Source organism: Enhydra lutris, unplaced genomic scaffold (genome assembly GCF_002288905.1).
Source record: "Enhydra lutris kenyoni isolate GAN:26980312 unplaced genomic scaffold, ASM228890v2 scaffoldscaffold27, whole genome shotgun sequence".
NCBI classification, from domain to species: domain Eukaryota; kingdom Metazoa; phylum Chordata; class Mammalia; order Carnivora; family Mustelidae; genus Enhydra; species Enhydra lutris.
In genome coordinates, this window is record NW_019154111.1 from 4,528,297 (window position 1) to 4,546,885 (window position 18,589).

The 18,589-nt window shown below is 50.3% G+C and overlaps 1 protein-coding gene across 5 annotated transcripts in view; it reads left to right on the top strand.

Moving 5' to 3' along the window:
* Window positions 1-18,589, top strand: part of LOC111151859 (homeodomain interacting protein kinase 2) — a 172,270-nt gene that overhangs the window by 121,187 nt on the left and 32,494 nt on the right. For 3 of the 5 annotated variants that reach the window (XM_022510083.1, XM_022510084.1, XM_022510082.1), the window contains exons 3-9: window positions 3,691-3,814; window positions 4,083-4,202; window positions 6,021-6,107; window positions 8,016-8,200; window positions 12,473-12,635; window positions 16,438-16,645; window positions 17,566-17,687. In XM_022510083.1, the coding sequence (XP_022365791.1) occupies window positions 3,691-3,814; window positions 4,083-4,202; window positions 6,021-6,107; window positions 8,016-8,200; window positions 12,473-12,635; window positions 16,438-16,645; window positions 17,566-17,687 (1,009 nt within the window). The remainder of the gene's footprint in view (window positions 1-3,690; window positions 3,815-4,082; window positions 4,203-6,020; window positions 6,108-8,015; window positions 8,201-12,472; window positions 12,636-16,437; window positions 16,646-17,565; window positions 17,688-18,589) is intronic. The other 2 variants (XM_022510086.1, XM_022510087.1) reach the window with 1 other exon arrangement.

The window sequence follows — 18,589 nt, forward strand, 5'->3', positions numbered from 1 at the left end:
CTTGTGAGCGGCCACATGGACGGATTGGTGGTGAGGCTGAAGGGAGAGAAGGGGACCGGAGAGCATTCTGGGTTCCTAGCACGGGCAGTGGGGGGGGGGGGGGGCAGGAGTCCCTTCACGGAGCCGAGCCCCACAGAGGGAGGCCGAGGGAAAGAGGTCCCTTGTAAACAGACTGAGTTTGAGAGAGGCACTGGGCCGCCAGGACGGAACTCTGGAGCTGAGAAGGTCCAGCGTGGAGAGGGACATTTGGAAGGACAAATGGAGCTCAGACCTGTGGCAATGGACGTGACGGCTGTCAGCTTCCTAGGGTGGCGGAAGCCGTCCCCTCAGAATGCGGGACTTAGAACAAGAGTCGTTCACTTCCATGGGCCTGGCGGCTTGAAGTCTAAACCCTGGTGTCAGCAGGGACCCGCTCCTCCTGAAGCCGTTCAGGGACCATCCTTCCGTGCCTCTCCCAGCTTCTGGTGACCCCGGGCGCTCCTTGGCTGCTGGTGGCCTCACTGCAGCCTCTGCCTCCGTCCCCACGTGGCCGTCTTCCCTCAGTCTGTGTCCCAGTGTCCCTCTTATGAGGACACCAATCCTGCTGGCTTCAGGGCTCACCCTGCTCCAGCACGACATGATCTTCGCTAACTACATCTGCAGTGACCCCGTCGCCAAATGGTGTCGCACGCTGAGGGGTCAGGGATTAGGACTCCAACCTGTTTGGGAGGTTGACACAATTCAGGTCATAACTGCCGACCTAGAACAAGGGTGGAAAGAGAGAAGACAAGGGGTCCTTGGGCTTCACCCTCACGGAGCAGGTGGCTAGAGGAGGACAAGCCAGCAAAAGAAACAAGACAGATGTGGGAGCGTGTGGGGTCTGACAACCCCAACCGCGTGTTTCAAGACAGGAACGGGACGGGATGGTCACCTATGGGAAGGACATGTGTCACGGAGCTGAGAAGCTGACCAGGGGATATGATGTGACAACGGTCTGGACCACGCCTTTGAGTGGAGCAGAGAGTGAAGTCCAGCAGGAGAAGGGCAAGAAGATGGGGGCGGTGGGGCAGAGGAGCTACAGGAGACGACGTTGGAGATCTGGGGGGTCAGTGGCAGAGAAATGGGGCCACAGCTGCAGGGACATGAAGGGATAGAGGAAGGGTTTGTTTTCGTGTTTAGTTTGCTTTGTCCTTATGTTCTATTTTATTTTTTGAAATGGGAGAACCCAGAGCATGCTCATACGCTTGAATTAGCTGTTTTTGTGTCTACGTGTTTGTGTTGCACACGAGTAGTGTTCAGCCTGCCCTGTCACGTGGGCTCGTGTTGTCATCCCAGCCCCTCGGGGACAGGACCCTGCCTTCTATTGCTTTTGTCCCGCAGGTGTGTAGCCCGACGCTTGAGCATTGGTTCATCGTGTTCATAGCAAGAAACGTGTTCTGCTGTCCATGTCCTGGCGTGGAGAATGGCCACTGCCTCATTTTCTAGTAGAAAATGGACTGAGAGTGGTCTTCACAGACCCTGTTTGGGTAACTTCAGTTGATGAAACCCATGTCTGGTGTTTCCTGCCAGAGAACATGCCCGAAATCCCCTTTGCACCTGTCTTGTGTGTTGGCTTCGGCCTTGCACGTCCTCAGGGAACAGAAACTGGGAAATGGGTTTCCAGAGGTTTCACACGGCCTGCTCCAGGGCATGAGAGCAAGGTGATTAATCAGCTTGGAAGGTCGGCCCTGTGAGACCAGTGTGTTCCCAAGACCCAACCTGGAGACAGGGGTGGGGAGACAGGTGTGGGGATTGGTGATCCTGCAGCTGCCCACCTGCGGGGAGATTTACCGGGGCAGGAGCTCATCCCCCCACCAGGGAGAGGCCTGATGTGCGTGTGAGAGGACACGCTCTAGAACAGAGATGGCGGAAAGGCAGGCAGATTCCGACACGTGGAATGAGGGGGATTGCGTCGCTAGAGACAACCTGCAGTCATCTCATCCATTTACACCGTCTACCCTGGCGCCTGAGGTGACTGACAGGGGACTTCCAGGGGACTCGCGAAGCCCTGGTGTGTGGGGGCAACCCTGGACACAGTGACCTCGGCCCGTTGTGGGACTGAAGGCCCCATGACACAGGGCAGTCTGGCAGGGATGTGCCTAAAGCAGCCACAGGACCCCCCCCACCCGGTGCCCGAGTGCCGGAGGACAGCAGCGTCTTTCCACGTGCACAAGAGCCGCCAGCAACCCGGACTGGAGAGCACAGGGCCCCACGGGAGGGGGAGGTGCCAGCAGAACCCTAGCAGCTGGGGACGCCAGCAGTGAGGGGACGGGGAAGACCCACCAGCCTCGGACTCTGGCAAGAGGATGTTTTGAGCCCAGACTGAGGACTCTGGCCTTCTAGAAGCACCTGGCAGCAGTGCTGAATCCCCAGCTCAGACCAAGTGAGGAAACGCCTCTTTACTCCCGAAGAATCAAGACTTTGCAACAAAACATGTTGGTTTTTGTTGGTTTTCTTCAGCGCTATGATCTGGAGACAAAAGATGAGCCATGAGAGCAAATTTAAAAGAGCAAGGTGGGGTGATGCTTTTTAAGTGGGGGGAATTCAGCTCGAAGCTCCAAGACGAGGAGGGTGTTTTGAGCACACTCTGGCTCCCTCCTCCCGTGCTGGCTGGGTGAGGATAACCCAGACGGAGCCGTCTCCCCAGCTCCCACCGCTCCCACTCCAGGCTCCTGAAAGGGTAGGAGAGTGGCGTCTTCTGGCATTGCTTAATCAAGTGGGAAATTTACAGAGAAAACAGAAGCTGGGCTAATGCATCTCATTATCAGCAGAGTGCCTTGAGCCACATTTTTTTTAAGCTGTGTTCATATCTCATACTTTGAACCTGGTTTTCTCCAAAATGTACCCCTGCTTAATCGTGACACATTCTTAGAAAAGAAAATGTGCTCTGTGGTCTCCTTGGTTTTTGTTACTAACTACATGTGAAAATTTCCTTTTGAATTTAGGTGGTTTCCTTCAGAAGCTCCAGCAGGTAACCTTGTCTGCCACATGAAGGGACATAATCCTTCAGTCAGGAATGGGTTTATAATGGGGTTTGGACCAGTACCCAGATTATGGATTCAGGAACAGGGTTCTGTAATTATGCTATTAGAGGACTTTTTAGGAGACTACCTTTTTAGAAGCTGATGATTTAAAAAATTAGTGTTTCCTTACAAAAGTGTGATTCAGGCTTCTAAGAAGATGGATCATTGGCATTAACGGATTTGGGGTTGGATCCCCTTATTCTGGGTAGAGGCCTCTTGCTTTCTCTATTACTGAAAGTAGAACACCTGTATTTCAGAATTCCTTTGTAAAAACCAGGCATTCTCTAAAGATTGGTTTCCTGGGTCTTCAGTTACAAAAGATAACGCGTGAGTCTTTCTAAAGTGGTTACTAGTTCATCTGGTTGAAGTATAATGGCAATGAAGTCAATGGATGGGGCTCCCTGGAGGTCTATTCTAGACCTCCCCTTCATCTCAGCCGGCCCTCTGACCACACTGCCTGCTTACGGGGAGGACCAAGCCCAAGAATGGAGGGGTCACGGCCACACAGTACAAGAACCACAGGTCCCTTAGAGGGGGGCAGTCATGGCACCCCGGGTTTGAAAGATAGAATTTTATGGAGAGTTCATGTAGAAGTAGCTGCCTGCACTTCCAAATTGCTAATGATCTCTCTCCCATTCTTCCTTTTCAGAGCCCCTGAGATTATCCTTGGTTTACCGTTTTGTGAGGCAATTGATATGTGGTCCCTGGGCTGCGTCATTGCGGAGCTGTTCCTGGGCTGGCCGCTCTATCCAGGGGCTTCCGAGTACGACCAGGTGGGTCCAGGAAGGGCAGGCGTCCGCAAGCCCTTCCTTTACAACCTGACACGCGGCTGGGTTATAGGCTGTTTCCTTGTCTCCCAAACCTTGCTTCTCAGAACTGCACTTTTCTTTCTTTATTCCTCTTTCTTGCCCCTTTTTCTTCTGTTACTTCTTTCTTTCTCTATAAAATTGTCATCTTTTTCTCAAAGGCACCAGAGCCACAAGTACCCCATATGTACAGCGACAGGAAACGCCCTGACCTCGTTCTCATCTTCTCTTGCAGATCCGGTATATTTCACAAACACAGGGTTTGCCAGCTGAGTATTTATTAAGCGCAGGGACAAAGACAACTAGGTTTTTCAACCGTGACACAGACTCACCATATCCTTTGTGGAGGCTGAAGGTAGGAAGAGCGTCCCTTCCACTCCTCCCCAATGCCTGACACTCGGGGATGAAGAGCACCGTCCAGTTAGTGGGGAGCTTTGGCCACCGGCGCACAGATTATGGTTTTCGCTTTGATTCAGTCAGCAGCACAGGAGAGGGGGTGACCACTGTTGATGCGTGAGATGGATGAATTCGGATATTCAAAAGCACCACTTGGCTCGGCCTGCTGCCTGCAAAGCTCAGATCCCAAATTCTGGTGGCTAAACTCTGGGATATAATCCCAGTAAACCACAACTTGTTGGGTTCGTACTGGAGACAGAAATGAACCACTCCCTACCCTCGAGGAGCTAGCTCCCAGTCCAAAGGGAGCCTGGATGCAGGTGGCGAGCCGAAGCCCCTCCGCCCCACCCCTGCTGTCGCAAGGGCTCTGTCCCTGGTGGGAACAGAGTGTGGGGCCATAAGGAGGGAGCCTTGACTACTGCCTGGGAAAGAAGATCTGGGAGGAGCATTTGAGCCGGGCGCAAAAGGATGAAGAGGGTCTTTTAGGCAGAGGAAAGAGCCTTAGCAACATGGCATCCAAGGCTCTAGGGAGAGGTCTGTTGGTCCCAGCCAGCAGGAGGTAAAGCGCACCATTGCACACCGTAAACTCTCGAGTGGTTTTACTTTAACGGAAACATATTTTGCTTTCACTTTGATCTGTGCCTAGTAATTAAAATTAATGTATTTTCCTAGGAAGGAGAAAATAATGCAAGTCTTAAGTATGTTTTATGTTCATTTTAGGTGTTTCTTTTTTTGCAAGAGAGTAGGGGGGGTTTTTTGTTTGTTGGTTGTGTGTGGTTTTTTTTTTCTTTTTTGACAAAAACCACAGCCGAATTCTAATACGATTTAATGATAAAGTATGGCCCATGGTTGCAGATATAGAAAAGAGATTTGAGAGCTAAGCAACACTCTGAGGCTGTTGAGGAGAAGGCTGGCATTTGGCAACTGTGAGAGTGAGTAGCTCAAGGTCAGGTCCAGGGAAAAAGAGTTCCAGGGTAGAGGAGGGTGAGGCCAGCCAGGGGCAGGGTTTGCTTCTGTGCCTTAGCAAGGAGCCTCAGTCCTCTCTGTCTGGGATCAGAGCCTGGATCCTAGCAGCTCCAGGCGTGGCATCCTTGAGTGGGATTTGGAGGATCAATTACCTGTGATCCATGGATGAGTCCAGAAACCCCTAATAATTGGAGACGGCCACTTCCAAGACCAAGGCCAGTACAGGCACCATATGTGCATGACCCAGCCCCAGACTGACTCTGCAGCCAGCTGCCGCTTCTTGGCCACGCCTCCTTGACAGACTCCTTAAGCTTGCCATTCCTCTTTGTCCTTCTAGAACATGGGTTGGTCATCGTCCTACCTAGGATGGTTGCAAAGAATATAGAATGAGCTCATGGGCTTTAGAACAGTGCCTGGAATGCAGTGAGAGCCTCTGGATGAGAGTTTGAGAAATAAAATTGAGATTTATAGAACCATGTGGAAAAGGGCATCTGCTTTTCCACATGTGGAACCTCACCTTATCCCTTAAACTCAGGAGAGAATGAAGGTTATCAGGGATGGGGCATATTCTTGTTGGAACCCTCTGGATCTTATTTAGAGTAGGCCCCCACCAGGCTGGGTGTCTGGGAAGGAGAGAAGAGAGAGAGGAGTTTGTGTGGAGAATGAGCAGGTCACTTTAAGAAGACTCGAAGTGTCCTCTGAAAGACGGGAAAAAGACTTCTCCATGAGAAGCAGAAGTTCCAGGGTTGGAGTCAGTGACGAGGAAAGAATTCACGTGACCAGTCAATCAGCTTTTGCCTCTTTTGACTAGACACCAGACGACCATGAAGCAGAGACGGGAATTAAGTCAAAAGAAGCAAGAAAGTACATTTTCAACTGTTTAGATGACATGGCCCAGGTAAGCCCCATGGGTGAGTGTGCAATATTAGCCCTTTACAAACCAAGTGCAGCAAGACTTCTGCTAATACAAGATGGCAGGTGGAACTGCCGTGTTTCACCTTGACCTTGAACAGTGACACACCACTCATAGTAAGAAAACCATTGGGTCGGTGGAACATTTTCAAAACCTTACACTAGCTCTTTAAAAATAGTTTCAGTTGATTGGTTCCCATTTGTTTAAAAAAAAAAAAAAAAAGTACTGGCCAATCTTAGTGATGTTTTCATGAGAAGAATTCAAGCTCCCCAGCACATTTGAGTCTTACACCCATGATTCAGTGTATTAATCCCCTCAGGCTGCTGTAACAAGGTACTACCACCTGGGTGACTTAGACAGGAGACATTTATTCTCTCACACTTCAAGAGGCTAGAAGCTTGGCATTAAGGTACCACCAGAACCAGCCTCCTCTAAAGGCTCTAGAGAGAAACTGGGGCCTTGGACCCGTGCCTCAGGCCTGTGTCTGCTGGCCCCTGGGAGTCCTCTGTGTTCCCTGATGGGGAACTGCTTCACCCCGGCCTCTTCATCCTTCTTTATGTGGCCTTTATTCCTGGCTTTCCTCTTATCTGTGCACCCAAACCTCCCGCTTCTTTCTCTTATGTACACACCAGCCATTGGTTTGGGACCCACCCTACCCATATGACCTCATTTCGACTTGATTGACATCTGCAAAGACACTGTTTCCAAATAAGGTCACATTCACAGGTCCTGAGCATGAGAACCTAAACATATCTTTTGCTGTCACACAACTCAGCCCACTTCAGTCAGTCTCTCTCGGCTCATTGGAGGGACCACAGGCTCTCACCTTTGTGCCCAGAGAAAATTCTAGAACTTTAGCTATTTTTAGTGGAAAGACAGTCTAAAATCAGGACAACCCAAAGAGAGTTTTTCTTAAAAGCAATGAGAAGTAAAGCTATAGACCAGTAAACACTCAGCACACTTCTTACTGAAGGTGAGTGTAACCAAAAATCATGATACTGAGTAAAGGATACTTGTCGGTTGATTAGAAGTTTAGATTGCCCGAGAAAACTGAAATTGCTTTCCAGAGCATGCCTTGGAAAATAATAGAAAGGACCACACAACAAGTCTTTCAAAATCTGCCCTAGGCTTGCTCTTGGAAGAAAAATCCGGTGTTCAGATATCCTCCCTGCCTTGGCCAGAGGTAAGCCCCGTAAAGACGGGGCTGAAATTAATTCTGGCCCTAACTCAGGGCACTGCCAGAGGACGCAAACACTATAGACAGAGGAAGAGGTCACATTGGCCTCTGCAGGTTAAATAAATAACCTTTTTTGTATTTCATTTTTTACTACTTGGTCGTAGTTACTGTTTTTGAGTTGTGGTAAAATATGCACCACATAAAACTGACCGTGTTAGCCACTGTTAAAGATCTAATTCAGTAGTATCAGTAGTATCAAGTACATTCAATAGTACAAAGTACATTTAGTAGTACCAAGTACATTCAGTAGTACCAGGTACATTCAGTAGTACCAAGTACATCCACATTGCTATGCAGCCAGTGCCCAGAAGTCTTTCCATCTTGGGATTATTTTCAATGAGGTGTGATGTGAGGTACATTTCAACTCAGCTGATGGAAGCAGGAACAGTGTACATCCTATCACTCCTGCGTGTTTTTGGGTACCGGCCACAGCCTGTGCCCTTGGCCTCCCTCGGCCTTCCCTGGAAAGGGAGCAGCCACAACCTATAGGCAGTGACAGCCCATGCAGGTGGCAGGAGCCCTGCACAGACAGCCTCCTGGGGATCGGGAAGGGGAGACTGTGAGAGGGAGATGGAGTTTTGAGCCGAGAATAAGGGCGGTCGGGGGAAGGGGGAGGCACAGCAGGGTTTTGGTGACCTGTCCCAATTTCCCTCCAGGTGAACATGACAACAGATTTGGAAGGCAGTGACATGTTGGTGGAGAAGGCAGACCGGCGGGAGTTCATCGACCTGTTAAAGAAGATGCTGACCATAGATGCTGATAAGAGAATCACTCCAATCGAAACCCTGAACCACCCCTTCGTCACCATGACACACCTACTCGATTTTCCCCACAGTACACAGTAGGTGTCCTGCTCAGTGCTTTTCACCAGGGGTCAGCAAACGTTTCCTTTAAAGTCCCAGGTAGTAAATATTTTAGGCTCGTAGAGTAGCTCTTGCCTTACAGCTGAAAGCGGGAGGCCAGTGAGTGAGGCTGCGTTTCAATCAAACGTTATTTGTAAAAACAGGCAGCGGCCAGATGGGGTGCCCAGGGCCACACTTCGCTTTACACCAAAAAGGAGGGACTGGTGGAGGCGGGAGGGCGTGGGGCGGGATGAACCGGCCCCTGGGACCTGTGCGTAAAGGGAGTGCTCGGAAGGTGAGCGTCTGTGAATCAGAGCCACCTTGGGCACCACAGGTCATGCCCAGAACCATGCTGGAGTGGCCTCGGTCTAGTGGGGATTACGGGATTCCGGTTGGTTCAGTCGTTCATCCATTCAGCGGGCTGTGTGCTGTGCCACGGGCAGGTACTGTGTGGGGCAGAGCCAACGGGAGCCCCCACCCACTGGGGCTCCCAGCCTGTAGGTGAGAGAAAGGCACCAAACCCGTGATCCCCAGAGAAGCGGCTGTTACCAGGGAAAGTAGGCTGCTGTCTGGCCGGGCAGGGCAGCCCCTGCAGGGTGGCTGCGGGAGGACGGGCAACAGGGCACCAGGGAGGAGGCCGGCAGGGGCAGGAAGGACGGTGCCTGCGTGGGGCCTCCCAGCGCGGGTGGCATGGGGGCCAGGATTCTGGGGCGAAGAGGCCTCAGGAGGGGCCAGGCAGGGCCCCGTGTTAAGGATGGGGGCCTTCATCCTTCAGTCCCACAGAGGCACTTCTGAGCAAGGGATGGCTGGTTCAAGTTAGGCTGAACAGAGACCTGCCTGCCGCTGCTCCATCAGGCCAGAGGAGCTGGGAGACCAAGGGCCCATCTGGGTCGGCAATGGGGAAGTTGCTGGTGGCCTGAGAGCTGTTTGAGGGGAAGCAGCAGCCAGTTTAGCCGGTTGCAAGACTGGGCGGGAGAGAAACAGGATTGACTAGAGGGGCCCACGGGGGTTCTTCTGATAGGAAGAGACTAGAACAGTTTCAGATGCTGGCACGAGGTGTCTGTGGTGAGCGAGGGATTGAGGAGAAGGATGCAGACGTTCCCGGAGGAGCCGGGTGGGGGCCGGGAGTGCAAGGCCATTGTCACCAGGCTAGGAAATGACAGCGGGCCACTGGGTTGAGAAGTAGCTGAGAAGCCATAGTGCCTGATGTCTGAAGCCTCCACCGGTGGGTCGGGCCTGGGGCACAGTGGAGGAGCAAGGTGGCCCAGGCCACAGTGATGGACGGCAAGGGGGGGTGGCAGGATGGGGGGAGTGTTCCAGAAGACTGAGACCCAACACCAAGAGTAAGGTGTTTGGTTACATTGGTTTCTTCTAAGGCAACTCTGCCTGGCTTGTCGATGGCCCTCTCCTCCCTCCCTCCTCCCTGGGCCTTCTTTACACATCTGTGTCCTGATTTCCTCCTCCTCGGGGAACTGGATGAGGCCCACCCTGACGGCCTCATTTTACCTCTCTAAAGATCCTGTCTCCAAATGCAGGCCCATTCTGAAGCACTGGGCTCAGCACCTCAACACAGGGATGGGGGGCACAATTCAGCCCATAACAGAGGGTAACGAGGGGTAGCACTTCAGCCTCTCAACCTTGAGATTCTTGGGATGTGACAGAATAAGAAGTCCTATTCCCAAGTGTGTGTGGGGAGAAGTGGTATGCTCGAGACAGTGCCTGATTTTAGTTCGGGTTAGGATATAGGGATGCATGGGGAGGCTGAGCATGAGAGAGACCTCTGCCCATCCTGGCCGGCGCTCAGGCTGGACTTGACCCTCTCCGAGCGGCAAGAAATGAGTGTGTGGCCCCCTCCATACCCCCCCTCCATACCACCTCTAATTTCAGTGCTTGTCCTTATCAGTTGACACTGAGTAAGTCAGATCACATTGCCACAATCAGTGTTTCCTTGGTTTGAAACAACCAGCCTCCAGTACAAAGAAGGAACTTGAACCCCTCCATAGCAGACTCTCATTACGGGATTTATCCTGCTTTTGAGGTGGAGGGGTAAGTCTAACAGTCGGTCTGTCCAACAGAAGGAAGGCACACTTGGTGATTTACTGGATAGGGCTCCCGTGAGATCAGTCTCTTTATATTCGGGGCAAAGTGAGACACTTGTGGAACAGCGTGGCAGGAGGTGGAGTCCTGCTCTCTAGAAGGCTCCCGTCAGCCATCTGCACAGTCGATGACACAGTCCCCCACAGAAAGTCAGTGGCGTGGTTGAATGACCTCAGGGCCCTGCCCGTTTCTGGGTCCCGTGAAGGAAGTGGGAATAAAATGCTTCATTGTACTCGATGAAGACCAAGCTCGGAGACCATGAGCATCAGCTTTAGGTGCAGAATTCGGTGTAGGTCCAAGAGGATCCCTGGCAGTTTAGAATTCAGAAAATGGGCCCCAGAAGGAAAGCCAGGTCTTTGAGCACACCTTAGCTTACCTGAGAGTAGGCCTAACCCCTCAGGGGCCCTAGAACTGGCTGGGAAGACCATGAGAACTATAGGGCAAGAAGAAACCTCCAGCCCACACTGCTGAGGACCACCCTCAAACTTGGGACTGGGCCAGAGCTGCCCCAACATCTAGATTAACAGGTGAAAGGGACCCCTTCTCCATACCAAGGGGCTAGTGCACAAATTCCTTAAAAACCATTCTCACAGAATTACCCCGAAGAATTACCCCAAGTGCTTGCCTGTCTTCATGAAACTCAAAACTCAGACCACTTCAGTTAGAAAATTCATAGTCTAAAAGCTTTAGGTTGAATTGTCACAAAACCATATAATGCGTTTAAATACGCTCCAAAAAGAATACAAAACCCATCGTTTTATTCTTTCAGCTTCCATGTGAAAGCACTTAGCCATTTGCTTGGTACTTAGTAGATGCTCCAAGCATGTTGGCATCACCAGCATTCTTGCTAGTGTTTTTAACTCTTAGCTACCATAGAATAGGTTTTCCTTTCTCTCCAGGGTCGTCAGTCAGTAAGTGTTTATTCCACGTGTGTAGTGTGGCCATTCTAAGTAGTCATTAACTCAGAAAGGAAGGATTCTCTGAGCGCGTCCAAGTTCGAAGCATTGTTCATGGAAAGGATGTTTGGGGATAGCCCACATACACCCGGTTGGCCCAAAATCTAGCACACCCATAGGATCCATTTGTAATCTTAAAGTAGTAGAAAATGAATATTTATATTCAGTTATTACATTATTTGTAACATAAGTATTTAAAATTGAAATTTAAGTGCTTTTCACTATCCTGAATGTTAGCATTGGAGGAAAAGTAAGTTTCATGAGAAGACAGAAGTGAATGAGAAACAATGTATAAATTCTGAGGGATCCTCTATGGGGGATTTTCAAGAACACAGCAGTGGAAGCCACTATGGCTTTCCTTTTCCTCCATGCTGGTGTCAGCAACATTTTTATGCTTTACTTTCCTAACTAGGATTCTATTTTGATTCACGGATGCAATGGAGGAAGAGAATGAGGGAGAGAATTTTTATTTCATGTAACTGGGCAAGAGTGAGAAAAGCGAAAGGGAGGGTGAATTGGGAGGTTGAGGAGGCTGTATAGGCACGTGTGAAGACTGCTAGTAGTGATTAGCTCTTCACCTTGGCAGATGACCTGTCTGTCCTCTCTTAAAACTTCATCCTTACTCGTAAGACAGGGGCAGCAATCCTCCCTCTTGTAGTTGTTGTAGGACTGAGTGAAAGAGTGCTTGCGAACACCTGCCACAGTTCTCAACCAGTGCTAAGCATGATTACTAATTACCACTAGTATTACTGTTTTTGTTACACGTGCAATCCCAGGGGGTCAAAGAGTGACGAAAGGGACAAGGTGCTGGGTTGGCTCCTTCCTTGGCCATCCCCTAGATGGCGCCGGTGCCCCAGAAGCTCGAGAAGTTGTCTTTGGTCAGAAGCTGCTATTTCATGTCCCCAGTCAGAAGCCACCCTGAAGGCCAAGTACGAGCGGTGGGGTTAGTTCAGCAGATCAGGGGTATAAGGAAAATACAACGAGAGCCGTCACATCTCTTATGCTATGGAGAACCATTACCAGTCCTGCATGGGGGAAGGGAGCATAAGGCAGTGGGGGCAGTTCATCTGAGTAAAAGGGACTCTTGCAAATGTAGACTAAAGTTAAGTTTTCCCCATTCTTACTGCATTAACGTTGTTCTCCCTTTCTCTCCATTTTCTCCCCTCTCTCCATTACCTTCTTCTCTTTCCCTACTGCCTCTGCCTTTTGCACGAACAGCGTTAAATCATGTTTCCAGAACATGGAGATTTGCAAGCGTCGGGTGAATATGTATGACACAGTGAACCAGAGCAAAACCCCCTTCATCACGCATGTGGCCCCCAGCACATCCACCAACCTGACCATGACCTTCAACAACCAGCTGAACACTGTCCACAACCAGGTGAGTGGGGAGCAAAGGGGAAGGCAGACAGGGCTGACGGTGAGCATCAAGAGTCGTATTTCCCCACCCAAACCTAGTCAGGAGATCATATACAGGAGACACTGTCATACACAGAATTCCTCTACTATGTCAGAAACTGTTTACTTCCAAACTTACTTCCTTTGAGAGACCCAGGCACTCTGTATGGACTGCTGGTCCCCCAGAAAGGTCCCAGAAAGGACTCTCCTTGGGTGCTCTTTCTGAGATGGTACCTCTTTGTGTTTCCCTCTGTCCCGACGTGGGAGTAACGTAAAGCCTCCTGCTCTAATGGCTTTGTGTCTGACATCTGCCAGTAAAGAATTCGAGCCCGGGAAGGGACGCTGGGGATTGTGCAGTACAGACCCCTCCCCCTTGTCCCCGCATGATGGGGTCCACGTGATCTCCCAGGACAGATAAAACCCGTCCTTTCTCCAAGTCACAGGGAAAATCAGTTCATCAGTCTGTCACCAGAATCCCAGCAGCTGGAACCAGAAGGTTTTCTTCTCCCACATTTCCAACTTTTTGCAAAAAATTAGCAGAACCCCGCACCTCACACGTTATTTAAAATATGAATGATGCCGGGATGCCTGGGTGGCTCAGTTGGTTAAGCGGCTGCCTTCGGCTCAGGTCATGATCCCAGCATCCTGGGATCGAGTCCCACATCGGGCTCCTTGCTCAGCGGGGAGCTTGCTTCTCCCTCTGCCTCTGCCTGCCATTCTGTCTGCCTGTGCTCATGCTCTCTCGCTCTCTCTCTAATAAATAAATAAAATCTTTAAAAAAAAATATGAATGTTGCCCAGAAACTATTTACTGAGTGAGTAATCTCCAAATCCTAGTCCAGGTTGCCTCTGATATCTAAGAGAATTTTGCTTTTATTCCCAATTCCGGTCTTCCCACTTTCCCCAGAGAACTAACTGTCCCTAGATTTCTTTTCAACCTTATCAAATCTACAGTGGTCACAACACTCCTGTGTCTGCACACACCCCTCCAGAGGAAAGGAGTGTCTGTGTTCTAATCCTGAAATACGAACACCTCAGCTACCAGCGCCCCCCTCCCCCAGTCTCCTCCTCCTCTCCCCCACCTCCCCGGTCTCTAGGCCAGTCCTGCAGCATACTGAGTTGCCGGGCCCAGCTTTTCTTCCCTGCCCTCTGTCCCCCTGCGTATATCCAGGAGAGGCCACCTGGAGTCTGCCAACCCTGGGGCTATTGGTCTTCTTAAGACTCTCCTTAGGGGGAAGAGCCAGGCCAAGACCTGAACTCCAAAGAAATGAATGCGCCCCCCCCCACCCAGGGCCTGGCCCAGCGCTCAGGCTGTGTCCACAGCCAGAGCTGCTTGATAAAATACCACCGTGGTTTGGTCCTTCATCACCAGAACCCCATCACATCAGCTGGCAGAAGGGGGGGTGGTTTTAAGATTTTATTTATTTATTTGAGGAGAGAATGAGTGAGCGGGGGAAGGAGCATAGAGGGGGACAAGCAGACTGCATGCTGAGGGTGGAGGCCGACGTGGGGCTCCATCTCACGACCCCGAGATTGCAACCTGAGCCAAAACCAAGAGTCTGACCCTTAACCGACTGAGCCACGCAGGTGCCTCTGGATGGGTTAATAGGACAGAGAAGTTCATTTCAATTGATGGGGGGTTCAGGTTCAGTGCAGAGCACAGGGGACACAGGTGAGATCCTGAAGCACAGAGGCGTGGAGAGAACACTGTGGGCGGTAGGCTGTGTGTGAGTCAACGGGGCCTGCGCTCGCACCACGCTAGCCCGCAGTGAGTGGCCTCTGGCTGGTGCTGTGAGCACAGCGAGCAGAGGGAGATAAATTTGGAAGGGAGGTTTGGCCAAACCGTGGGAAAGGCGTGCCAGACTGAAGTGCGTGTACAGTGTTCATTAGACAGTAATTGGAGATTTGGGGGCAGAGGTGGTGACAGACACAAGGTAGTCTTTTGGAAAGAATGTTCTAGCCTCAGCCCCAAGAAGAATTGGAAAGGGAAAGTGGAGGCCAGAACTCACTAAACAGAGCCCAGGCAGCAGGAGAGAGACCCCCAGCTAAAGAAGTGGGGATTAAAGAGTCAGGTCCCATGGACGAGTTGAAGGAGGCAGCCACGGGAGGTGGAACAGGCGAGTCCCCTCGTGGGAACCTGGAGCATGTTGGTCCCCAAGGAGGAAAGCCCAGGGGACAGTAGGAAATGTGTATGGGGAGGAGTCTCCAGGACAGGTGGGGCCGCAGAGAGAACAGAGAGGAAACACAAGGCATGTCATCAGTAACGAAACACAGATGCTTGCACACACGCATCCCACATACATTCCCAGTCACACTACCCGGAAGCCCAAAACAGCCACTTACTGTGACAACACGTATCTTAAAATCCAAACATGTATGCCACCTAATGTAGTGATTACTTTCAAACAGGTTAATTTGCTTTGCACAAAAGTTCACCATAAAGTCTAAGTATTGAAACAAATAAAAATGTAAAATGAATTGGGTTTTTTTTGGTAAAGTGAGATTTTATCCTACTTATCAATTTTGAGATATATACGTACCTTCTTAAAATTCTATTTCTACGTGTGTCCAAGGTACCCTTGTGGCCTTGCCTCCTTATCCTTCAGTCCACGGAAGCTCTAGCAGCAAAACTTGTAAGCCATGTTGAATCTGAGGACACAGATGCACTCCTCCCCCTAGCGTGTGCAGGATCAGCATGAAGAAGGCTGAGACGGGGCAAAGCCAGAGAATTTCCAGTTCAGAACTGAGTTTCCATGCTTCCCATGGACATTCATTCTCAAATGATGTCTCTTTCCGAAAGACGCAGGAGAGAGGACATAATTTCAGAGTTTATTTAACTCCTCTCCACTTAAATTCTCCTGACCCACCAGCACTCTCCTCTCTGGCTTCCAGCCTTCGGAGCTGAACACTAGTGTAAGAATGCCCCAAACTCAAACAGGAAGCCCCAGGCTCAGTGTGTCCCTCTCCCTGGCTGTTTGTAGAGCGTGTTAATTTGCAGTTACGTGCTCTGCAGCCGTCTGAGCAGCTCTGTAAGCAGTACTCGCCTTAGGCCCAAGCAGGAGGGCCCCCTTCCGAGGCCTACCGCAGCCTTCCTCCATGCGTGTGTGCTTCTGTGCCTTCTGTGCCCGGGGCCTGCAGGTGGCCTCCTCCTGGCTTCATCCTCCTGAGTACAGACTGTGCCACCAGCCCCAAGGGAGGGAGGAACAGAGCTTGCACATGTGACCTGGCAGGTCCGCATACATGCACCCAGAGCACCCAAGTTGTGGGATGGAGCTGGGGCAGGAAGAGAAGGCAGGCGGGAGGTCAGCTCTCATCTCCTCCCCTGCCCCCTCCCATTCCTCACCCCATCACCCTGTTCCAGTGCAGAACCCAGGGAGTCGAAGAGTCCTGAACTAAAACCTGGCCTTCTAGATAGTTGTGAACTACATTTGTCAAAGCGGAAAGGGAGAACATAAATAGTTCCTGGCCTGGTTTTTAACTTTGTAATTTTTAGACCTCCGTTACGCAAGCTTCCGTGTGCCCTCTCGTGCGAGCCCCGCCAGTGTTAGGAATTGGCGTGAGTGGAAGCACCGAAGGTGATTCTGTTGTGGCCGCAGGTGCCTGCTTCTCCCTGGGACTTCAGCAGTGTCTCCACCCACCTCTGTTTTCGCTTTTTTGCTCTTGGTTTTTATTCGTTTGCTCTTCTTTTGAGTTCATTTATTTGCTTTAGACTCGTGGCTCCCAGCATACCACCTCCCTCATTTTTTATTTTTGTTTATTTTTGTTTAATCCCCATCACTCCTTTAGGCTCCCACCTCCACCAGTGCCACTCTTTCCTTAGCCAATCCCGAAGTCTCCATACTAAACTACCAATCTGCACTCTACCAGCCCTCAGCGGCGTCCATGGCCGCAGTGGCCCAGCGGAGCATGCCGCTGCAGACGGGAACAGCCCAGATCTGTGCCCGGCCCGACCCCTTCCAGCAAGCTCTCATCGTGTGTCCGCCCGGCTTCCAAGGTGAGGACCAGCAGACGCGGCCCCTCACCTGCTTCTTACTGCGGGACCTCCAGGGCCCTGGTACCCGCAGTTTCCTGGCATCACTGAACTTGAGGGCCCCTCTCCTGCTTCAACCAGCCTAGAAACAAGAGGACTTAAGCCTCAGCACCAAGTTGTTTTTCTCCCCACCTTGCTGGTGTTTTGGTCCCTGGCCAGCTGTCTGTAAAGGGGCGTGTTGTCTGCGCTTCTGTTGTTAGGCTGATGTCAGCTTATGTTTCGTCCAATAAAATATCCTCTGGGCGGTTATCTGGAAAGAGTTGCCACTCTGCCAGCCAGTGTAGCCTCCTTTCTCATGCAAAACACAAATCTCCCTGAAAAGTACCTCCTAGGCTGGTCCCCCAAATGATTCATGAGCCATGCACCCCAACGGTCTTCTGAGAGCTCTAAGAAGCCAGAGTTGAGGTGCACAAGGTTACCATGTATCCAGAAATCTCAGGTGTTTATTTCCACTCCCCCCACTGTGTACACCTGTGTGTGGCAGCTCAGTTTCAGAGTCAGTGCCTTTCCAGTGTCGATGCTGTTCCAGTGGATTCGGACACTCTTCCTGACACCCCTGGCTCTGACAGACCCCAAGTGTATTTACATGTTAGAAGCCATTTTTCTGCTGTGATTTGTTGGCATAACTGTTCCCCTTCAGGCTTTTACAGACTCCTGAATTTGACCTTCTGATCTCCGAAAATGTTCAAAGTTGGGTATTTTGTGGCATTTAAATTTTTAAGTTAGAAACTAAAGGGGAGACTTGCAAAGAGCCAGGTGACAGATGGTGAGGACTGGAGTTGGTGGGGAGAGGAGACCTGACCAGCTGGCTAGGAAGGTTCTCCACATCCAGTGGTTTCTGACCCCCCAACAACCCCTCTCTCCCTTGCCCGGGTCTGGAACAGGATTGCAGGCCTCGCCCTCGAAGCACGCTGGCTACTCCGTGCGAATGGAGAACGCCGTGCCCATCGTCACTCAAGCCCCAGGAGCACAGCCTCTTCAGATCCAACCAGGTTTGCTCGCCCAGGTAATTCTTTCTTTCTTATTACTCGTACTGCCATTATCCGTGTTAATGTTGTCACAAAAGAGATAGATCTCCACTAATTCCTTCCTTGGCGATGAGTTACGCGCTTTGACTCATTAGAATAGATCAGTAATATTCTGAATGATCCCCAGGTGAATCACCTTCCTACGTATCTTGCTTATAATTCCACAAAGAAATTTAGACACAGGGAGAGTCTGAGGAAATTATTATTACTATTGTAGCTTTATAATGCAAATTAATATGGGAGACATAGGTTTTAATCCTAACTCTAATAACTTTGTGACCTAAGGCAAGTCAGTTAACATTTCTTTGCCTTGAATTTCTTTCTTATAAAGTAGAAATGATTTTTTAGAGCCAAAAAGAGCCTTGGAGATTATCTCCTTATTTCATACAGAGCTGGAAAACCAGGATCACAGAAGCTGTGAGCTGGAACCTTCCTTATCTGTTCACATAGGTACTCTGAAGGTAGAATGAGAACACAGAGGTGAAAGTGGTTGAAAATGTGTAACATGTTGTGGAAATTTAAGGCAACAGAGTGATGCAGTGATAACAGTCATCCGTCTTTAACGGCACTCAAACAAATACATCATCATTATGCCAGACACTTTATAGTTGTTAATTGATTTAATCCCCACAACGCATGATAAGTAAGGTATCTGTCTCCGGGTGACAAATAGACTCTCACTCTCACTCTCACTCTCATCAGGTGAGAGAATCAGGACACAAACCCTTCTACAGAATCGTTTCCATTGTTGGACAGCAAGGATTGCTTAACCTAAATGTTGTTTGTTTAGAAGCACATTAATTTGTAAATAAAGTACTTTTAGTACTTTAGTAAAGTACTTTTAGTACTTTAGTAAAGTACTTTTAGTACTTTAGTAAAG